Source organism: Tauraco erythrolophus, chromosome 25 (assembly GCF_009769465.1).
Source record: "Tauraco erythrolophus isolate bTauEry1 chromosome 25, bTauEry1.pri, whole genome shotgun sequence".
Lineage (NCBI taxonomy): Eukaryota > Metazoa > Chordata > Aves > Musophagiformes > Musophagidae > Tauraco > Tauraco erythrolophus.
In genome coordinates, this window is record NC_141489.1 from 3,291,260 (window position 1) to 3,313,781 (window position 22,522).

The 22,522-nt window shown below is 50.5% G+C and overlaps 1 protein-coding gene across 1 annotated transcript in view; it reads left to right on the top strand.

Moving 5' to 3' along the window:
- The window catches only part of LOC104372986 (microtubule-associated protein tau-like), a 50,061-nt gene that overhangs the window by 22,629 nt on the left and 4,910 nt on the right, over positions 1-22,522 (top strand). Inside the window, exons 2-13 of the mRNA XM_086626389.1 lie at positions 852-937; positions 2,322-2,408; positions 3,785-3,871; positions 5,477-5,542; positions 8,661-9,566; positions 12,047-12,102; positions 13,260-13,439; positions 14,693-14,825; positions 15,437-15,487; positions 15,944-16,209; positions 19,473-19,565; positions 19,713-19,805. Of these exons, the coding sequence (XP_086482515.1) occupies positions 895-937; positions 2,322-2,408; positions 3,785-3,871; positions 5,477-5,542; positions 8,661-9,566; positions 12,047-12,102; positions 13,260-13,439; positions 14,693-14,825; positions 15,437-15,487; positions 15,944-16,209; positions 19,473-19,565; positions 19,713-19,805 (2,061 nt within the window). The 5' untranslated portion in view covers positions 852-894. The remainder of the gene's footprint in view (positions 1-851; positions 938-2,321; positions 2,409-3,784; positions 3,872-5,476; positions 5,543-8,660; positions 9,567-12,046; positions 12,103-13,259; positions 13,440-14,692; positions 14,826-15,436; positions 15,488-15,943; positions 16,210-19,472; positions 19,566-19,712; positions 19,806-22,522) is intronic.

Below are 22,522 nucleotides of genomic sequence, written 5' to 3' on the forward strand. Positions count from 1 at the left end.
TTAAATTGGCAAATGCAGAGTTTGGAGCGTGCAGCGGAAGTACGCCTGCACTGAGCGTGCTGCTCCCGGTGAGCAGCTGTGATGGAACAGTGGTGGTGGCCGAGCAGTGTCCTGTGTGCACCAGGATGGTCATTTTGCTTGGGACATCTTAAATACCTGTGGAATTTTGATGTTGCGGCTGGGCAGAAGTTGCCTGTATCCTTATTGTGATGGATGCAGTGACTGGCACATGCTTTTCCTTCTGCAGGAATAATTAGACCTTCCCTTTGTTCACAAGGAACATTTGCTCCTTTATATGTCTTTTATGCAAAAATCTGTGTTTTCCTTTTGGCTCATGGCCATAGGTGATTTTTTTCTGTCCTCTGAGTGTGGGTTACTGTGACCTCCTGTGCTGACAGCTTGGTGCAGCTCTGCCGAAGAGCAGTGTCTGGCTGGGGCAACCCTTTCAGATCCCAGTTTGGCGTGTTAGCACTCCCTTCCCACTCTCCTCCATTTGATGACTGTGGACAAAACATGCTCCTGGTGGGTTTGGAGGCACTAGCATTAGGTGCTCCGAGGAGTATTTCAGCGCTGGTGGGAAACCCAAGAGGTAATGTATCTTGAGCTGTGACCTTCCCTGAGCACAATGATGTGATTTCAGGGCTCATCAGGAAAAGGGAACAAAGCAGATATCTTTCTACAGTGGCAGTTGTTGGCTTGCAATAGGAGTTTAACACTCCTAGAACTTGACTGACACACCAAACTTGTCTCGTGGAGCCGTAGATGGGAGCACACCAGCTGGGCTCTGCATGAAGGCGTGTTGTGTCAGGTTTTGCTTGATAGGTGTTTGTTTTTACTCTCCTCCTCTTCAGGTAACTTTGCTGAGAGACAGCGGAGCGTCAGGACGTCACCGTGATGGAGGATCACGCAGCTGGCCAGGAGAAGCACATCCCATCAGGTGAGCACCTCCAGGACGAGATGGTGTACAGGACCTGCCTTGCCCACTGCTGAGAGAGTGACCTAAGTGGGGAGAGCGGGGCCAGCGTGCGAGGGGTCCTTGGGGACAGCCAGGAGGAGCTGGTGTGTGTGTCTGGAAGGTCACCGTGGATCCGCTGGCTGCAGCCAGTGGACAGTGGGTAGCCCACAAGATGCTCTGATGTTCACAGTCGTAGGAAAATGCTGCTGTTTGGTATCATTGCCCAGCAAGAGCAGAACAGCCCCCAGTATCCAGACTAGTGATGATCTTATTGCTGCAGCTTTGCAAATATATGTTTCTGTGTTCACTCCTCAGTTTGCTATAAAAATACAGCACTGCTTTTATTTGGAAACACAGCTCAGGAATGCTGCTTGCTGCCTGCTTTTCTCACCTGCACAGGGAGTTGGGGAGAACTGAACAGACAGCTTTGGGAGCAGGGGCCATGCAAGATTCTTTTGCCCCATATTTCAGACCTGCATTTCTCAAGAAGCCTTTCCTTTCTCATTCCACCGTGGTCCACAATTGAGCTTGGAAACCCATGTAATGCCAGCCTGGTGGGACTCACTCCCAGCTATGCTCCATATAAACATCATCTTAATTTTCTTTTCTTGAGGTGCTTTGGACACAGCTTACACCAGATAAATGGATAGCCTCCCACCTGGAGAGAATCCATAGCATCCGTTCATCCCGGGTTCTGTAATGCGTTTCAGTCTGGTAGCTCCTCTTAGCTTGTAGCCTCAGCTTCGCACATCACAGGTTCCCAGGGATTTTGCTTATGTTACTTTGAATCTTCTTTTCCAAGTTGTTTTCTCCAGTTCTCATTATTTTATTTGCCCAGACTCCTTGCAGAGAGCAGACTTGTGCCTCTTGCCCTACTCTTCCAAAAGATGACTTTTGCAACCCAGTCTTCACGCGGTACGTTATGTGCTGCCCCAGACCCTTCACAAAGACTTGCTGGTTTGCAAGGGTGAGAGTTAACACATCATGGAGGTGTTCAGCAGCCTGCTCTGGGAGGGAGGCTGATGGCTCCAGAAACAGCAGGGAGGACAACAGTGACTCAGAAGTTGTACATCTTTCCTGCTTACGTTGCTAAAATCTCCTTTCCTGCTTGTGCCATGCTTTGCTGTTTCTAGCTCTCCGGTTCACTGGGCTTTTCTTTTGCTGATGGGTTTCTGCTTGTTCCTTTTGGTGATGACACTGGTGCTTTTGGTTGGCATTTTCACGCTTTGCTTGCTTATTAGTTCAGGTGTTTTATACTCTCCAGCTACAGTTTCTTGCTTCTGTGGATCTGGGCATTCAGAGTTCGTAACTCACAGACCGTAATTCATGGCCAAGGAACTGTTCTAAGTATTTGAATGTTTTCCAGGCTATCCCCTTCAGATACCAGTCGATGATGGATCGGATGAGCCTGTTTCTGAAACATCTGACGCTAAGAGCACCCCAACTACGGAAGGTGGGAGCTCTTTGACTTACTGCTTTGAAACCATGATGGATGGGCTCGTGGTAGACCTTGCCGAAAGACTCGCCGTGCCGCGTTCTGGTGGGATTTCTCAGGGGGAGCGTCTGCACTCTTGGACTAATGCTTTTCATTAGTCTCATCACAAGCAGTGTTTGCCACTCTGCAGAATGAGATAATGAGCTTTAAAGGTGGAGAGTGGGTTAGAAGACGAGAGAAGGTGAAGTGTTCAGGAAGCTGCTTGTGGTTTGTTTCCTGAAGACTTTTTACGCGATGACCGTGAGCTCCTGTTAACTCCGCGCCGCCGGGAGCAATCGCATGTTATGTGCTCCCAGGGCCAGAGGTTTGCATCATTGTGCTTCCCCGAGGTACCAACAGCACATCCTGGTCGCTGTGGTCCCTTTCAGACTTAGCTGTACCTGAGAGTTCTTTTTTTCACCCCTTCTGTATTGATATGTTTGTTAGTACAGCGTGATTTATGCTGGAATCATCAGGTGGGCACAGTCTATACATAAAAAAAACCTTTGTGCTGATGTAAAGGTCATACTGGTAGGACTCAGGGTGTGTCTGTGCTGTGCCAGTGTTATCTGAATGCTACGTTTGTAGAAAGAATCTAATTGCAAAGTGGCCTAGAGACTTGCTCATCGTTTTAAATAACTGCACTGTTCCTCTGGCTGCTTTAATCCCAAGTATCTGCCTCTTGCAGACTTCAAGTAAAGGCATTAGTTTGCAAAATTTATCTAGAAGAAAGGTGGACAGAGATGCTGACCAGTTCCAGCCCTGTCCCCCTGGAGGTGTGGGCTGACTGATTGTCTGCGAAGCGTCTCTGTTTCTGCGAATGTGGCTCGGGAAATCAGTATGTAACACCTGGCTGGTGCACAAAGGGATGTTGTCTGTCTTTCCAGTTGGATTGGGGTTGTCACGACGAGCAGACATCCCTCTGGTAGATGGAGACAGGTGTCTGTCTAAGAGCTGCCCAGAGCGTGACGCAGTTTATGGCAGTATCTGCTGGGAGCTGTTCTTTCCAGTGCAGACCAGTGATGTCCCCACGCAGGTTGCCGTGCATGCAGGTCAGGCACCAGTGGCTGTCCTTAGCTGGGCATTTTCAGACATTTTCAGACAGTGTTTATGGTAAAGCCTCCAGCTGTGTAAGGAGTACGCTGGAGATGCGTGGTTTGTGCGGCAGAGGGGTCAGCTCACGGTGTCCCTGCGACACTGGCTTTGCTGTGTCGTGCTCGGTTGTCTCCCTCCATGAGCACTGGCTCAAGGGAGGGAGTCGGTTGCTTTTCTGAGCAAAACATTCTTCAGGCATGTCCTGGCCTCCACAGGCTTTTGCCACTCAACGGCTATGTGAAAGCTGCGTTGTTTTTCAGATGCCACAGCACCTTTAGTGGAGGAAGGAGACCACGAGGATCAGGGTGGTGTCGAACAGCACGGGGAGATCCCAGAAGGAACCACAGGTGAGGGAGACCAAGGTGCAGTTTCATCTCTTGATGTAGACAGAGCAGAGAGCTGGACTGGTTAGTGCTTAAAAATAACACTGCAAAACCTCTTGCAGGCATGCTTTGCTCCTTTTGCTTGCTTCTTTCTTCTCCATGGCCTGCAGAAATAATTCCTAGCTTATGATTGTCCTCTTGCCTTCCCTTGCCTGGGGGAAACTCGCAGCCTCTTCTCTCTTTCTCAGCTCCTCATCTGACAATCTTTCTATCTGATGTCTCTATGGTGGCTTCGCCTCCCATCTCCAGGCTGAGCACTTAACCTGCAGATCCTGGTCATCTCTGCCCTCTGCCAGCAGCCCTGCTTTGCTGGCAAGGCGAGGTGGTGCCTGCAGGACCTTGCTGCTGGTCTCACTGGCACTCTGGCTCAGCCCAGCCCATGCGGTTGTCTTCGGAGCGGCAGGTGGAAACCAGGCCACTGCAGCAGTTCTTTGGCTGCTGGTTTGTTTTAAGGATAATGCAGAGGAAGTGAAGTGGCTAATTCAGCTGGAATGCTCTGTGGGGAATCACTGCACCTGGGCCTGGTGTTCCAGCGAGGGATGGGGTCTTTCAGAGGCAGAGTAAGAAAGGAATGAGCTGCAGCAGTGCTGTGTGTGTGTACAAGAGGGTCCGAGCTCCTGGGAGAGTCAGATGTGTATGTGAAAAATGACTATGTGTCCCCTGTGTGGTAGCTGTTGTCTTTTCCTGGAAACATCAAGCAGGACCTGAGAGAGGTAGTGGGTGGAAATGGGCTTCTGCTGAAGCCTAGACACTGAAACAAGCCTGCAGCACACTCCCTTGGGCAGCCAATTTGTCTATCCTGCATCCAGTCCCCAGGCTGCTGGTGGATCCTTGGCCTGAAATTCAGAGTGGCTCGCCTGCTAGCAAGGATGTGCAGTCTCTGCTTCAAGATTTGCCTGTAGTAGGGAGCCTGGAAGAAGCAGTGTGTCCCGAACTCTTCGGACTAAACCAAGGAAAACAGAGAAGGTCTTAGTTTGACTGTAGAACTGTGACGTACAGATATAATTGATTAAGCCAGTTTGAAAGTAGTCATATAATAAATTGAAAAAATTCTGATAGAGACAAAGCATCGTTACTGTGAAGAAAATTGTGCTTCTCCAATGTATCAGTGTTCTTGAAGTCGGACAGACTCAGATTTACTGGTGTCAGACAGCCCCGTCGGAGTTCGTTGCGGTAAGCTAGGTGGTAGGCACGAAGAAGGTGGGGCTCAGGTGCTGCTGGCAACGTAAATGCTACGTGGGGGTAGAAGAGGGGATATAAATCCACAGGTTTCCCTGCTCCTTAACAGCCTGTTTTCTGCACCTCTGCCTGAAGGAGCTTGTACTCACCTGCCACCCAGGATGGGCGTGTTGGTGAAACGTTCCTCCAGTCTGGTACAGCACAAGCTGAACAGATCTGGCTAGATCTGTCATCAGCATGGGATGATTTCCTTCCTGATACTGCCCTGCTTGTAATACAGCACTGATGGGCAGAATCAGCAGAGAGGTAAAGAAGTTCTCCAGGCACATGCTTAAACTTAATTCTTGTTCTGATCATGTTTTTCCCGTTCTTCCTCTGAACTGGGACCAGCTGAAGAGGCAGGTGTAGGAGCCACCCCCAACCTGGAGGACCACGCTGCAGGAGATGCCGCTCAAGGTTAGTGAATCATCTGTCACTGGGGTCCAGTTGTTGCCGCCCACATGTGTGGCTGGTTGCCAGCAGCTTGGGAATTTTCTTCTGGAATGCAAATGCTCTGCACTGTATGAGCAGTTGTGCTGTTCTCCCTCTTATTGAAAGGGGAGGGTCACACATGCTTTGAATGTTCCAGCATTCATCATTTCAAGGAAGTGCAACTTTTCATGCACCAGATTTCTCTCTGAGATGGCTGAGGACCTGGTACTTGTTTTTCCAGTTGCAAAACAGCATCCTCCAGGCTAGAAAAGGTTGTAAGCAGAGCTGGGATGGTGCAGTTGGCCTGGAGGAACTGCTCAGCATCGAACAGAATCAGTTTTGGGCCCTGCGTGCCACACGTGAAATAAGTGACTTGTTTAACTTTTATTACTCTGCCTCTTTCTAAAGTAAACCGTGTCTCAAACCTACTCATTGATGCCCTGACTTTAACATTAAATATGTTTTTTTCCTCATTGCAGTCTTAGGGAATGTGACTGACAAAGCCAGGCATGGCGGGCAGCGAGCGTTTATAGAGCATTATTTGTGTGTTTGCTTAGATGAGCCAAGAAAAATTAGCCAGGAGCCTCCTGGCTATCTGGAAAGCCTCTCTTGACTCTGCTCGGTTCAGACTTGACTGAAAACTGGATGGGATTTTCCCAAAGCACCCAGTGCTAGCTTAATTCTGTGCCCAATGGGTTCAAACCCACTTTCATATTGCCATCTTGCTAGCACTAACACACCGTAGCTCTAATTAAAATCTTAGCTAAGCCCCGTTTTTTAATGTAGTTTTCTGTGCAGTCAATGTAACAAATTCCTCCAGCTGCTTGGGCAGCATCTTTCCTCCTCATGGCTGCATTAGTGCATTTATGGACTTCCATGTCTTTTAAAGGAGTAGATAGGTCTTTGCCTTCTCAGCCCAGGGCAGAATTCAGGTCGTCTTTGCTTTCCACGCACAGATGAGCTCAGTTATGAGCAGTCTGCTCCCTGCAATTGGAATAAAACCTTTGCTTGCCTGTCCAGTGGTTCTTGGACTAGCAGCTCTTCTGTATTTAAACTAGTGGTGCCGCTACAAAAAAGAAATCAAGACTGTTAGTAGGAGGGAGGTGTCTGTGTGCCCCGTTCAGTCTGGTTCTAGCTGCTGTTTCTCACCAGATTTTTAATAAGACCTTTCTGTACTATCCTGGGATCTTTCAGCTGTCAGCTGTGGGGACATAGAGCTAGCTGGAGCTCTGATATAGTCTATATATGACATTTCTAGGTTCTTGCATAAATTGTTACTTCTCTGAAAGTGGACTTGTAATAATGCACTGCTTCCTTTTAATGATCCTCTTTGATTCGGAGGAAAATATGATTATCAGTACACACAGAGTCTTGGATACCTTCATTTTTCCTGCTGTGGGATTTGAAAAACTGGTCTTTGCAGTGAAGATGGAGTGTAGTAAAATACCTACAGAATCTCAGGTGGAGAAGCATCTTGTGATTCACGTTTTTTTTCGCCATCCTGGCATTCTGCCAGCTCCCAACCTTGTGCTGCACGTTTGCCTCAACCACCGACGAGTCCGGGAGGATGGAAGTAGAGCTAATGAACTGACTGTCCACGTCTCTGCGCCGGCGGTCGTTAACAGTCACGTTGTTCATTTGCAGAAGAAATGAGCCAGGACAGTGTGCTGGCTGCTGCATAAACACCCTTCAGATCCCTGCAGTTGTAAAAGGTGTTTCTTGATGCCACATTTCAAATATTACCTGCCAATAGGTGCCAATTTAGGATTTCTCTTAAACCATAATTTCCGAGGTCTTTGTGTGGTAGTTTCACTTAACCATTATGGTTAAAATGGGGAGAATGTTGATAAAAGACCGAGCTGGTCTTGACTTCTTTTCTTGTTTTAGTCTCGTTTGTTAATCTAACAAAGCAACAATTGTACTGGAGCGCTCTGATCTAGGCTCTTAAATTTACCCTATTAGCGCTCAAAAAAAACAAAGAGTATTTGAAGCTGGACAAATTCACAATATAGGATGCACTTTCTTACTAGGGCAGTTATTTTAAAGCAATTTTTGTATGTTCAGGGTGATTTCTCCATTGCTCAGTGCATCTTTGCTTCAGTCGGATGAATTTCTAACCGAAAAGCTCCCGCTCAACTAGAATATATGGCTTAATGCAGCAATTGTTGGGTGAAATTGTAAAGGTCTGTGTCATGCATGAGGTCGGCTATAGAAAATAACTCTGTCTTTTACCCCCTGCCTCCCCAAAAAAGGAGAGATCTGTGTCTCTGTGACCGTAAGTTTTGGATTTTAAATGTCACACTTTCTACTCTGCTTAAATGGTGGCAGCCCCACTGGAGCTCCAGTTAGCCCGAGTGGGTGCACAGTCCAAACTTTCTGTGGCCGTTTGGCTGCAGCCACGTTTTTACTTCTAGTCCTTTCCACCGAGGCTGCCTGCTCCATGGCTGTTGAAGTACACAGCATTATGAGGGAAGATGTAGGAGTGCTCTTCCTCCAGCTCGTTAGCAATAGAAATGTTCTGGAGAACAAAGCAGAGATGATTTGAGCTCTGGGGGGATGTAACTGGTGCCATGTCTGCGTGAATGTCTCCTGCAAGGCAGGAGAAGGCTTGAAGGGGTTTTGCAAGCCCATGAACGAGGCGAGAGTATCTGGCCTGTTTCGTTTAGGCCCTTGAGGCAAGAAGAGGTGGTCACTGACCAATAAACTAGTGGTCCAGTAGTGGTGTTAGGTTAGAAAATGGGTGTGTTCTTGGCTTCCAAAAACCTCTGTAGCTAAACCTGTTCATAGAGTGCAGATGTGGCAGATGGTGGTGGCTGGATACCCTAGCCCACCTCTGAGACCAGGTCCGGGAAGGAGTCGGGTCCCCCACCTGCCGTGGCTGTCACTGCTCCTGATTCTCAGGGGGATCAGAGTTTCTTTAAAGGCAAAAGCCACTGTAGAAGTGAGTTGTCTGTTCACTGGGGCAATGTGGGACTTGCTTTTTTCCTCTAGATTGCTAGCAGAAATCCTTAGTCTCTCTTCAGCATTACATGTCTGACTACTTATTTGACATGCCTGTGCTAATTGTTTGCCCGTGGTTCGTACCCTGCATCTTCAACTCCAGGGGAGCCAAGCTCTCCAAAGCTACAGCCTGGCCCTCAGGAGCGTGTGGGAGATGCAATAAAAAGAGAAAGCCAGCCCACAAGGCAGGTAGCTGGGGTTCTTCAGCAGCCTCTTCCGTCGCATGAAACGAAGGCTACAACAGCAGCTCCCACCAGAATCGAGGTCACCATCCCAATACCCCTGGATATGTACCAAGACTCCAGAGCGTCTGAAGACAGCCACGAGTTGTGGGATCATCGAGGCAGAGAAGGCATCGGTGTGGATCCAGCGCTGGGAACAGAGCTAGGTCGTGATGTGTGCGCTGCGGGGTTGGCAGGAGCAGGTGGCACAGATGACTCCCATGTTAAAGACGGGCCATCTCCTTTATATACCAGAGCTCCGTTAAAAGAAGATGCCAGTGGATGGGAAAGAGATAAGGACCGTGATATTGATGAAACTTCTGAACAGGGTTTGCTTTCCCTGGTGGGTCAGGGTGTTTCACCGGGACCTGAAATGGGCTTGTGTCCAGCAACAGCCAAGGAAACTCTTGAAGAATATGCCTTAGGAGAAAACAAGTCCAAAGATGTCCTCAGAGACATACCGAGAGAGGCACTTCTTGTTGAAACTGAATCACATAAAGCTGGAGAGGACCAAGAGGAGAGGAGACAGCTATTGAGGGGGGAAGATGTCACCCCATCAGAGCCTTCTGAAATCATTTCCCAAAAAGAAGCTGAGCCTGGGGAGGGAGAAGATTCTGGACCCTTGCTAGAATCAGCCAAACTTCCTGTTGAGTTAGAAGATCATGTGGAAGACAAAGATGCTCCTTTGGAAGACACTGTGCCACATACAGGAGAACGCCGGACTCCCAAGAAGAAACCTTCTGCCCATGTTGCAGATAAAGCCATCAGTCGTGTCCCTCTCCTAAAAGGTGTGTGCAACGTTTGCCTTCCCTGAGCTCACATTGCCAGTGGCTTGCTCACCACAAGGCTGCCTGAACCAGTACTTCAGCTTGCTGCCACCTCTCGAGTCCTGCTGCTTGGGAAATGGCCCGGACCTTTGCTGTGAACTGATCTACAAAGCGCCCGCTGCTTCTCCCACCCCCTCCTTCCCCGTTTAATTTAATCCCGATGTCCTGGCACGCTTGCCAGACCCTTACGCTTTGGTTTTGTGTCCCTTGCATGGTGCTGGCGTGTCCCGATCATGCTTTGTTCACCTGTTTTTGTTTGGATTGCCTTGGATCCGCGGGGTGGGCACCTTAACTCACAGCCGGCACCTTCCCAGAGAAGATGAAGACCGGATGGATGTTGTTGGCGGCATGTCGGAGTGGGGCTAACCCGACGCACGCTGCGGCTTGTTCCAGCAAGACACGTGCCATCTGGTTTGCATGTGTCCGCTGTCAGGTCCAACAACTCTTTGTATTGGCTTTCCTAAAGAGGAGGGAGGCGGAAAAAGGCAAGTGAGATGGCAGGTCTGACCACATTGGTCCTGTTTCTTGTGCTTTTCCCTTAAACATCCACTACTGACTGCTGTCGGTGGCAAGGTCTGCAGCTGGCCGGACCTTTGCCTGCTACAGGGCACGTCCGATGCTCTTACAAAGCATCCTTCTCCGATGCTGGGACTAGACGGCGTGTCCCCGAGTGGTCCAACGCGATGGCCGTGCTTGGGGCGTTCTGCGGGAGCTGCCCGCGCGTGCGGAGGACTGGCCCTTGGGTGCATCTGCCGGCGTGCACGTCCGTAGGCTGGGAGGGCAGTCAGGCCCCAGAGCTGCTGCCTTCACGCAGCAATCTCAGTCTGGGGTGAAGGTCTGAGTTCACCCCTCAGTGCACGAGCTGAGCAGCTCTTAGACCTTTTCTTTCTCCAAGAGCTGTTTTCCACCTTGCCTGGGGGCCAGAGGGGTGTCTCTCGGGGCCCTGCTCAGTGGCCAGATGCAGGTTTTGCAGTGAGTTGTGTTCATAAGATGAGGCAGCAGGACACATCTTAAAACCCGATGGTGTCTCACCGTGTCGTTCCTCAGCTCTGGCTGTTGTCCAGGGCTGGCCTGGGCGAAGTTCTGCCTTTCACCCCAGTGCTGCAGCCCAAAAGCTGGCTTGGCTGCTTCCCGGAAATCCCACTCACCGCCTCTGGTTTGCAGCAGAGAGAAACGTACTGTTTGCTGCGCGAGGTTCATGAAGAAATTGTTGATGCAGCTTTTTCCGTTGGAGCTAAAGCTCATAACATATTTCTGGTTGCTCGCCACCTGATAAACCAGCAGGAAGCTTGGCATGTGTGCCACAGGGCATCAGCATGGCTTGCTGTCGCTCGCCTCGGAGCCTGAAAGCGATGGGGAGCTGGGGATGCATTGCCTGGAGTCCAACCAGTTTCTGATTCAATAGGAGGAATTTCTTTAATTGTTTAATAGTCTTTTCCTTCAAAGACAAGAGATACTTTGTGGCTATCCAACTCCAGCCTTCCTCCAGTCTGCAGTTTAACTGGGTTTGGGAAGGATGGTGCATCCAGCAGCTCCGGGAGTGGCTGCTGGGATGGGTCAGGGTTGTCAGTGCTGGATTAACAACGTTGTTCATGGCACTGGGAAAGGGCTGACCCCCCCGGCGCAAGTTTCCAATACACTGGGGAGAATATCAGCAGTTTTTCCTCCCAGATTAGGGAGGAATTAGCTGAAGACTGGGAAAAGGGGCTTTGTTATGAGTGCCTTTATAGTGCAGACATTACTTCCTCCCTGTTTCTCATCTCCTAATTAGCAATACTGCAGTCTGTTGTGCTTGTAGGCTAATGGGACAAAACAGGGAAATATTGTCAGTCACTCTGTGCTGGATATGAGTCAAGCAGGACAACAGCTGAAACGTTAAGACCCTGCAGGGTCTAACCCAGAAGTAACAACTGTTGGGTATAAAAACACTTTGCAAAATTAACACACTGGACAACAACTTTAAATGAGATCATGGGCGACCTGGTGCTGCTAGGCTTGGGACATCCTTCAGTTTTAGTCTTTATTTATATGATTGTTAGAACCAATGGGTGTTTTAGAGAGGGAGACTCGTATTTAGGGTTGAAGAGGACTGTTCTGTCCTAAACTGAACAGATGCTACTGGAGCTGAGCGCGAATCTGGGCAAAATGGTCTCATACAGACCTTGTTGTGCGTGTCTGATGCTCCAGTGATGACTAATGCCCTGTTGCCTGCGCACGGACTAATCCGTTAACCCACAAAGAATGTGTTTACGATGTGAAAGTATTTCTGCAAAAAATGAGTGACTTTGTAATATTCCTAAGAATAGTCTTTAATTTAAAGGAGAGCAGGATCATGGAACACCCACCCAGCATGCATGCTGCTGTAGCGCAGGCATTGTCATCTCTCTGGAGTTTAATGACCAGTCTCAAGAAGTCAAACTGGGTGTGTTTTCATTTGCCAGGTCGTATTGACAGCAAGGACAAGGAAGGGACTGAAGCTGAGGAAAAGAAACCGAAGGTAAGCTAAAAACCAAACCCAGATATGACTGACTCCCTCTCCTGCGCTCCTGGACTGTGGTCATGCCTGTTAGGAAACCTTGCCATTATCTTCCATTCTTCCATCCGTCTTTCCAGAGTGTTTTTATTTTTTCTTCCCTCACCTCGGTTTGGATGGTGCAATCCATGGTGATACGTGAGAGCGAGGAAGTGAACGAGGTCTAAAACAACACGTGGCTCACGGGGGTGGGTGCATAGTTAGAGAAATGGTTTTCTCAACCCGAGACTGGAAAGCAGCCGTCTGGCTTTGCTGGGGCAAAGCAACGCGAAAGCGAACTCAAAACTGCGTTGTTGGGCTGTGTTGAGGACAAGCACCGTAACAGTGAAAAGAGCAAAATGTGTAATTAAAAAAAAAAAATTAAATAATCTAGGCCTTGCAGATGCTGTGTGCTGGGTTAGGAACAGAGTTTAATAGTGGGTAAATTCTGGAAGTTGAAAGGAAGAGGTTTAGCTCAGCTGGCCGATACCCTGGCTAGTGCCTGGGTGAGATAGAGGACAGGCTGATGGGCTGTTTAGTGGGTGAAGAATTAAAGATAAGAAATAGAATTATTTTCAAACAGTGTAAAATTGAGTCTTTCTCTAAGGAGGTTTGGCAGGGTTGAGTCAGCCATTTGACATGACACTGAGCAATTGTCTAGATAAAAACCAGTGATTCGTTACTGATAAAGCAGATATGGTGGGTTTAGGGAACTTGGGAGCAGGCTTCTGCATCTCCCAGAAATACTGGTGTTGATAGCCCTGTACCTGCAGCATCTTTGCCAGTGGAGCACCTAGAGAGTTTGGGCGTGAAGAGAGCAGTTCAGATGGTGAAACGTGCCACTGGTGTGGGGGGCGGTGGCAAGGGCAGGCTGTCACGGAGGGACACATCCTCCAGGAAGGGGCTCTCGTGGTGCTACCTTCTGTGGGAGGTACAGAGCCAAGGAATCCTGTATCTGCTGGTGCAGCAGCGGGACCTCGGGCCCCGCAGCTCTTGGGGAGAGGGCAGCACCAGCCATCGCCTATCCCACACCCAGTTCTGTATTGCACCTTCTAATCCTACTTCATGTCGGTGATCCTCTTTTGTTTCCCTCCCATACTGATTTTTTTTTTGTTCCGTTTTATTTTGTTTCCATGTTTAAGAAATCCTCACCTTCCACTGCCAACCCCCCAGGCGATAGACCCTCCATCCCCCCCCAACGACACACCTCCTCTAGCACAACCCCTTCGAAAACACCCTCCAGCCCTGCTTCCACCTCTAAACGAGTCTCTTCTGTCACATCCCGACCTGCCAGTACAGGAACGCAAGAAATGAAAGCCAAGGTAAGGAAATGGGATGTGAGAAAGGCAAAGTTGCCTTGGGGAATACCTTAGGGCATTCCTGACAGGTCTGACAGTGCTTGGCTGGGCAGTTTTCTCCGTGTCCCATTCAAAGGAGAGGGTGGCATGTGCTTCCCCTTCCTCTTCCAGCGGCTGTGGCCAGGCTGGGCTTCAGTTTTGGTGTTTGAAGCAACTGACTTTGGTCTCACCAGCATGTAGGCCCCTTGCTCTGCATTACAGCAAGAATATCTCATTGCTGCAGGGTGCTGCCTGGTTTCTCTGAGACATTTCCAGGTCTCTTTATGCTCTTTGGATTTTTTTTTTTGCAGCTTTATGCTGTGTTTTATGGGTGTGTTGGCTGTAAACAGCAGATGTATTTGAAATGTGCTGGAGCCAGATCTGCCAGGTGCTACACAGAGAACAGGAAAGGCACCCACATCTGTGGTTATTCTGCAACGTAAAAAGAAGCTTGGAATTTCCCTTAATGGTGTTTAGTCATCCAAATGCACCCGTGGTGAGGGAAGGAGCAGAGATTGCAGGTCGCAGACAGTGGGATATGGTTTTACCGTGATACGGGTCGCGATGGCTCTGCTCTGGTTCCCTGCTGCCTCGGGACCAGTCAGCGTGTCAGTTGTCACTTGCGTGTTTTTCGTGAGCTTTCGTACTCACACCAGCATTAGAAAGTGATAGTTTTGGGGAGGCTTTTCTGCAGGATCAGAAGACAATAAATAGCATATTGCTATTTACACACCTTTACAGATGATGTAGATGTTACAGTCGTGTGTTACAGGTGAGGGTAAAGGAGCTTCTCCGTGTTTGCAGTCTGGCACTGTACTCCTGAACGGAGCCTGTGGTCTAGTCAGTGGATTTGTTTGTGCAATGTAAAAAACTTTAACAGGACAGGGGAGACAGACCCATGAAATTTAGAGAACAGACAAAGGAGTTGAACATAATTTTTAATCAGGCCTGCGTGTGCGATGAATAACGTAGCTGAAGCTAAGAGCTGACATGGGAAAGCAGCACAGCCACTCTGCCAGCCCAGGAGTGACTGCCAGGTTGTGGCAGGTGCCGGGGCGGGAGATGGGGTGTGAACAGGCACGTCGCAGATGCCTGCGTTTGGGAAACTCGTGAGAGCTCCTGCGGGCTGTCGGGGTAGGAAGCAGGAGGGTCTCGTGTGGCTCTTGTCCGTGATTAGAGTGACAGCCCATCCCCAGGCAGTTCCCCCCTGAATCAGCCTTTCTCCCTTGCATCCCCAGGGCTCGGAGATGAGAGGTGGCACGAAGACGGCCACGCCGCGGTCTGCAGGCGGGCAGGCTCAGAGGAACTCGACCAACGCCACGCGCATCCCAGCAAAGACGCCCACGGCCCCCAAGACACCTCCCAGCTCCGGTAGGTGATGGCCAGAGCGGCTAGCAGCCACCTTCCCGTGGTGTCTGACTCTGGAGGCTCTGCTGTGGTGGTGCTCCCAGGCTCTCCATGCCATTATTCGGGGGTAGTGAACAAATTTGCCCCAGTGCAGGCTGCGGCCGTACACAGCGCTAAGCTGCGTGGCGATTCGGAGCTGCTCAGCCTTGTCACGGGGCTGTGGGTGCAGAGCTGGGGACGGTTCCTCTGAAGTGAGCTTTTCTGGGTGCTGCTTTATCTGCTCTGTTCGCACAGTTGCATGTGGAGAGGGCAGTTGCTTTATCCCTTTGAGATTTCCTCCAATTTGGAAGATGTAGGCAGCTCCATTTTTTTAATCCGTCTATTCCTTTTCTCTTGACAACATTTCACAAAGACCAGGGGCAAGAGGATCAATTCTTCGATTGCAGGAATGGAGATTAGCCCATTATTCTCCGAGAAGAAAACCCCAGAAAGCATCAGGCATTGTGAATTTCCATTAAAACGGTGCATTTCTCTGAATATGTGTATTTCATACTTAACCAGAGCTGCATAAACCGTTAAATCAATTAATTTTCCAGCTTTATTATGTTTAAGCATCTTTCTCATTCATTAAACAGGCAGAAAGGAGCAGAAAAAACCACCTCCTGCAGCAGCAAAGTCTGAGAAAGGTGATGTTTAAGGGTTTTCTTTTCTTCTTCCATTTCTTTTCAAACTGGGGACAGTTCTAAGCCGCTCACTGATGAGCCTGATTTAATTACATGTAATAATTTTGTAAAAATGCTTCCAAATTCCTAATAGAAAAGTGGTTTTATTTGAGTGTCTTTTGTCTGTAATTTGTCACGCATGCTAATGTCACGCTAGGGTGGGGAATCTGACCGATGATCCAGACAATGAAAACCATCTTCCTTCTGAGATACTAGGAAATTGCCTTTAATCACAGTTTTCACTTCAAAATGAAGCAGAAGGAAGCGCAGCCATCTCCCCTCTGCTGGTGGTCTGCACTAGGAGTAGCGGGTGGGCCCTGGGACCAGGGAGATCAGCCCCACAGAGGCAGGGAGGGAGTGAGGAAGGGGTTACGTACCCAGATGGCTTATTCTGTGCTTGCTTTCCCCTGCAAACTTCAGGTGAGCAGCCAAAGTCTGGAGACAGAAGCGGTTACAGCAGTCCCGGCTCCCCCGGGACTCCAGGCAGCCGTTCCCGCACTCCCTCTCTGCCCACCCCACCAGCCAGGGAGCCCAAGAAGGTGGCAGTGGTTCGCACCCCACCGAAATCTCCCGCGTCTGCCAAGAGCCGCGTCCAGCCGTCAGCCGCACCCATGCCTGATCTGAAAAACGTCAAGTCCAAAATTGGCTCAACTGAAAACCTGAAGCACCAGCCCGGAGGTGGCAAGGTAAATAGGGACCCTGCTTCCCGGGGGCCTGTCTGCAGGGGCAGCGGGGGCTTGAGGCTGCATCTGGGAGGGGAGAGCCCTCTGGATCAGCAGCAGCCCAGCTGGGGCCATAGATACAGCGGTGGGCAGCCGTGCTGCAGCTCATCCCCAGCCTGGTGCTGATGTGAGAGTTTTTTTGGGCTGATGGGGCTGGGGGTTTGTCCTGAGGTGGCTTGCCTGGCTGAGTGCAGTGCAGCTGGCGCGCGGAGGGGGCTGCCGAGAGCTCGTGATGCGGCTTTCGTGGAGTGGCACATCAACGGGTGGACTGGCCGCCAGGGGAATGGCGTTCCCTCGTGGTGTCCAGTTAGGGAGAGCAAATTGTGACCTCCAGCCCTCAAGAGTCGCAGGGTCGGGGCTGTGTTTGTGAATCCTGTGCTGTGTGATCTGGAGCAGTCCCATCAACACTGCCTCCGCTGGTGCGTTAGCGAGCGGATGGGATGGTCTCCTCCCCGCGAGGGTCCCAGGCTCAGCACGTTTCTCAGGACATTGTGATTTTGGATCCAGACTCTCTTGGCGCGGTTTTGAGTTGCGTTCTGCGATCAGGCACTGTCTTGCTACACGATGCAGCATGGCATGGCCAGAACTGGTGGCACCAGTATGCTTTCAACCACTAGTTCACTCCCAGAGAGGCCGTTTCATGAGCAGCAAAGCGAACTCTGTGCTCCAAGCACTTGGGAACGAGGGTCTCGTGTTAAATTGTGCAAGCCCAGCAGAGGAGAGTTTGGGTGAGGGAGTGGTGTGATCGAATTCCCCCGTGCAGCCCCGCCATCAGCAGCGTGCGGTTACGCGGCTCCAGCGGTGGTGCTGGCTGCTCCCAGCCTCTCCGCGCTGCTCCGTCGCACTCTGCGGCCGTGTCCTGAGGCTTTTCTAAAATCCGCCTCGCTGCATGGGTGGAGACATGAGAGCACCTGGTGAAGGCCTGGTGGCTCTCACACAGATGTGAAATGACAGAACTGCACATCTGATGGCCGCTGCAATCAGGAGTCCCTGCCCTGGGGGAAGACACTGCCTGCAGACCTTCATCTGCAGCTGCTAGTGCAGCAGAGCCGTGGCAAACCTCCCCCGAGTGCAGTGCCTGCCATTTTGTGCAACTAGGGAACTCCGTGGCTCTGAACGTTCGACTTTGGCACGGGGGGAGACTTTGGGATGGCTTCTCTTCACCACCTTAAACAGCAGCCTGCTTTTCCGTTTCCTTGTGTGCATTTTTTGCCGTGGCTGGGGATTTACTGGACAATGCATGTTTTGCTTTGCACTACAATCCAGGGGGGCTCTGGAGCTTGGGCAGGGCTGCTCTGAGCAGAGCAGCGTGTGTCCTTCCAGCTGACCACATCCTGGGGCCTCAGCCCTCCTGCCCACTTAGCACAAGGCATAAGTTTTTCCTGCCACTCCCACAAAACACTGCTTTTCAGGGATTTTAGAAGGAACCCTTCCATTTACTGTAAATTGGTTAAATTGTTTGCTCGTTCTTTTTAATCCGGCTTTTACGAGTTTTGTTTTTTTTTCTCTGTCTGCTTCTCTGTCAGGCAACATGTTTATTGTTATCCCTGAAAGAGTAAGAACAGCTGATTTTGGGACAGTTCATTGCTTTTTGCAGGGGAGAATGGCTGGATGCTCTGGTGGGGATTTTGTAGGGCACAAGGCTGCTCTTAGCAGAACGATTGCAGCTGGGGCAGAAGAGGCTGATCCAACGAGTTTTGATTTTAGAGTGGCCAGAAGATGAGTCTGGAGCCTGCTCTCCGTGCAGATTTCAGACCCCCAGCCTAGGGAAGCGAAGGTACATGGGACACACACCTGTGGAGTCAGCCAGGCCAGATCTCTTCCAGTATTTCTGCATTGTCTGAGCACTTTTGTTGTTCCTGGATCACTGAGTACTGCTCTGGCAGAGCCTGGTTTAGCAGAACTGGATCCTGATTTGCAGGATTCGTTGATGTGAACTTGGAAAATGATGCTGAAGGCACGTGTCAGCCTTGGTGCTTCTCACACTAAAGAACCAGGGTATAGCAAGGAGCTCTCCTTGCAGCAGGAGGCCGGGGAGATGCTGAGATGGAGGGTGAGGTTGTCCATTCAGGCAGCTTCGTGGACGTTGTTGTCTTCCAGGGACTGCATGTGCCGTGTGATGTGACGCTGCTCCCTTGCAGGATGCTGCATCTCTTTCTCTCTCGTGAGAGTTGTGCTTCAGACAGACTTTTGGCTGGGTTTTACCTGCATTTACCTCTGGTTTATACTTGCATGGGTTGTAAAGCTGGGCCAAACCGCATAGGGGAAGGAGCAGGGACTCTCTTCATCTCTGTCTTGTCTGGAATAGAATGTGTGGGGTCACTCCAGTGTAGCTGCCCCTATAAAACCAAAATAGGGAAAACAAGGGAAAGGGAAACAGCTTAATTAATTAGTACAAAAATCTCTGTGTGGGGGGGAGAGGGCAGGCAGGCCTTGGGATGGAGGGTGAAGTTAGCATGGTATGTGGTTCCCCTGTGGCTCCAAGCCATTTCCAGCCTCTCTTCCACCCAAGATGGTGTTAGGAATATCTAACAGAGCAGCTGCCTTTGGGGTTGGTCTGGGCTGCCCCTTCCATCTCATCTCTATAGGAGTTAAGAAAATTGCAGGCATGGAACTGCATCCCTGGCAGCATTTGCTTTTTCTCTTGGTAACTGCAGAGGGAGTTCTGCACAGCGCAGAGCTCAGGTGTCCTCTCCCAGACAGTGCTGGACACGCAGCTCCTGCTCTGCAGCCAGCTGCACCCGTTTGCCCAGTTTGCTCAAGCTGCTGAAACGTGAGGCCACGAGTCTCTGTCCTAGAGAGAGGATATGCTGCCCAGCGTGGGAGCCGGGGCTGAGCGGCATTTTTCTGTCAGCTCCATCCTTCCTCCTTCCACTGGCCCTGCAGAAGCTGAGTCTCAGACCGCTGGTGCCTTCCAGCGTGTTTGTTGCCCAGCAAGTTCCCCGTGGTGTTCAGTGAAAGAAGATGGAGCGAGCTGACTCTTTTGCTGGTGTTTCTGGCCTGGAGACCAGGGCTGCTTTGCGAGCCAGACGTACCCAATCTCTAGCTATAACCTGCCCACCTCCATCTTCAGTTTCCAACCCATGAGCAGACAAATCTCTGCGGTGAGCCAGAGGTTCTCCTTTGCTCTTGGCGCTGGAAGGCAGGTCCCTGGTTTTAGTGATGTAACGCATGGTCGAGCTGCAGATGGTCATGTTGTTTCTCACGCTCTTTTCTGGCTACCAAAGGTGCAGATTATTAATAAGAAGCTGGACTTTAGCAGCGTTCAATCCAAGTGTGGCTCAAAGGATAATATCAAACACATCCCAGGAGGAGGCAGTGTGAGTACCTTCACACTTTCAATGCACTGTAACAGTTCTTATTATAAGTGGCATGTTGTGTACACTAAACTGCCAATGCTATCTGCAGCGACCCTGCCGTCAGATAGCTATTGGTGACGTGCAATGACTCTTTTCTGGCTACCAAAGGTGCAGATTGTTAATAAGAAGTTGGACTTTAGCAGCGTTCAATCCAGGTGTGGCTCAAAGGATAATATCAAACACATCCCAGGAGGAGGCAGTGTGAGTACCTTCACACTTTGAATGCACTGTGATAATCCTTACTATTAGTGGCATGTTGTATATACACTGAATCGCCGATGCTATCTGCAGCGACCCCGCTGTCCGATAGCGATTGGTGATGTGCTGTCATTTAACCCCATTAACCCCAAAGACATGGTTAGATGCACCCTAACGAGTCCTGTACATGCCTGACATGGACAGAACTAACTGACCCTTGTGGAAACCATGTCTGTAACAAACCATCCCGTTAACTCCAAGGTTTTGACACTACCTGGAAGGCTTCATACCTCATTGTCTGCGGGATGAGTGGCCTCTCGCAGACAGTGATGTAGTTGCTGGTGCAGTAGGTGGATAGATTCATACGCAAACGCAGTCTTCGTTGCTTAATGTCCTGCTACATTGCACGTGACTCTGCACACCATGTGAAAGTGCAGGTTCCTGCCCATTCCCAGCAGGCAAGTATGATCCATGCAAATATTAAGCTTCTCCTTGCTAATGAATATGGCCAGTGTGCGTTAGGCAGTGTCTGTGGAGGCTGAGCCTAAAGTAATACTGGGTTAATTGGTAATTGGTTCGAACATCGGCCTTTCCAGCCGTTCCTAGATAAACAGCTGGGCTCAGCTTTCAGTTACTGTGCCAGAAACCTGGAGAAGCTCCACAGAGGCTGGCGGATTTACACCAGTCTCTCTGGAGACAGAGTTTTGGTCCAGGAGAGATGACAGACCAAGGAAGGCGCATCACTGAGACCCCAAAGAGTGCGACCCAGGGTCTGTGCTTGCCTGGTCTGTGGCCATCCGAGGAAGTTATCTGGTGCTCCTCAGAAGTTCCCAATGGATTTTCTTTCTGCTGTTTTTGATCTCTGTGGACACCCTCCTTGGGAAACCGAGCATTGCAGAGGGCTTGGCACCTAAGCATTGGGACATAACTGGGTTTGCAACCTCCGTCTTAGATTTGATGTCATTCTGCATTTATTTAACGGGCCAGAGGAGCTGCTTTGTGGAGGTCAGACCTCTGCGAAGCAGGTTCCATGCTTGTTCTGCTCTTTCTTACCCCAGGGTCCTGCACTGGCTGGACTTGCCTGGTGCGTGGTGGACCACTTGTTACGCCAGGAGATAGCGTTGGTCACGAATCATCTGTGCTGTGGCTGGTAATTAGCTTCAGCACGGGGTGGTGAGCTCATCCTTTTCTCCACTGAGAGCTCATGCCATGGGCAAGCGTTTGCAGCCGCAGTGGCTGCAGTGAGTTAAGAATTATCTGGATTTTTTGGCTGGAGATTGTCATCCCTCTCCAGCCTCTGCCAGCAGTGAAAACCGTGTGATCGCTGCCTGGCTGCGTTGACACGGAAAGCAGCAGCTTAGCTCTGGGTGCGGGCGCTCGGAGCAAAGCCACGTGCTGACGTGGCCGGATGGTATCTCTCTTTTTTTTTTTTTTTTTTTTTTAAGCCAGTGGCTGCTCTGACAAGGTGATGCATTAGGCAAAAGTTGACCTAAGCATTGCTGATGCTGAGAAGTGGAATCCCCACGTCTCTGGCACTGGTTTCCCAGGCAAGCAACTCTGTGCCCTTTTTCCTTTCTTGCTAAAATGGGAGGACCCTTCTCTGCTCCCCAGCGGGATGGTAAGGGTTAATGGAGTCCTGTCTGTAAAAAAAAAAAAAAAGGGAGCTGGAATGAGAGCAGAAAGTGTTTCAATTGCTGATGGCTTGCTCTGGAAATGGGAGGTCTTTCAGTCCCAGGTCCCAGCGGTGCTGAATTGCTCATGGACCCTTTGGGGTCATGGCTGGGACTAGAAAGGCGCCAGCTGTCCTTCTGGGGTCTGTTTCCTGCCTTCCGGCTGAATCCAGCTCTCCTCCCTCAATGTGTGCTCTTTCCCCAGCCTTGCCCTCGTGTCTGTGTCTGCCATGTGCTCCCAGGCCCTAGGGTCGCTTTTCTCCTCTGTCTCCACTCGCTGTCAAATGTGCTTTTTGCTACATGTGAGCATTGGAGACAAGGCAGGTCCACGTGCACGGTGCTCCGGCTCCGTGCTGCTGGGATGGTGGCACCGAACCTGTTTCCCACTCCTTTTCCTGGCTGCATGATGGAGCAGGGAGTGTTTCTCAGTGGTGTGCTCAACCATGGTCCAGCACCTAGCTCTGAGGGTGAGGGGGAGATGCGCCTTCACCCCGGGGCTTCTGAGTCAGCATGAGGTGCTCAGGTTGGCAGAGAGCAGTGTCTACGGCGAATCCTTTATCCTGGCTTTCGGCCACGCTGGTCCGGAGGCTGCCTGGCTCCTTGGAGGGGTCATCTCCTCTGCGGAGGTCCCTTTGGTGCTGGCACATCCTTCCCGAGATTTCTGAGAGCAGCACAGCCACTGTGGTGCTTGGTGGGCACACAGAGAGCAGCATACTTGAAATCCATACCCTTGAAATCCATACCCTTGAAATCCAGGCTATTACTGAGAGCCAGACACTTCCCAGTGAGAAGGAACCACCCCTGAGGTTGCTGATGAGCTGATTTCTCCTGTGCAATCCCCACTAACTACACCAACAGCTGATGCACTCATAGGTGGGAGTCCAAAACCAAGGCAACTTGTGGGGCTGCGGGGATGTCTTCTCACCCCCTTGTCTCCTGCTCCTGCTGTAGCTGGTGTGTACGTGCTGTGGTTGGCCGTCCCTGACACCCTCCTGGTGGTCCTGGACCTCTCCAGTCGTTGGTGTTTCCCAGTGTGGTGTTTAACCACTA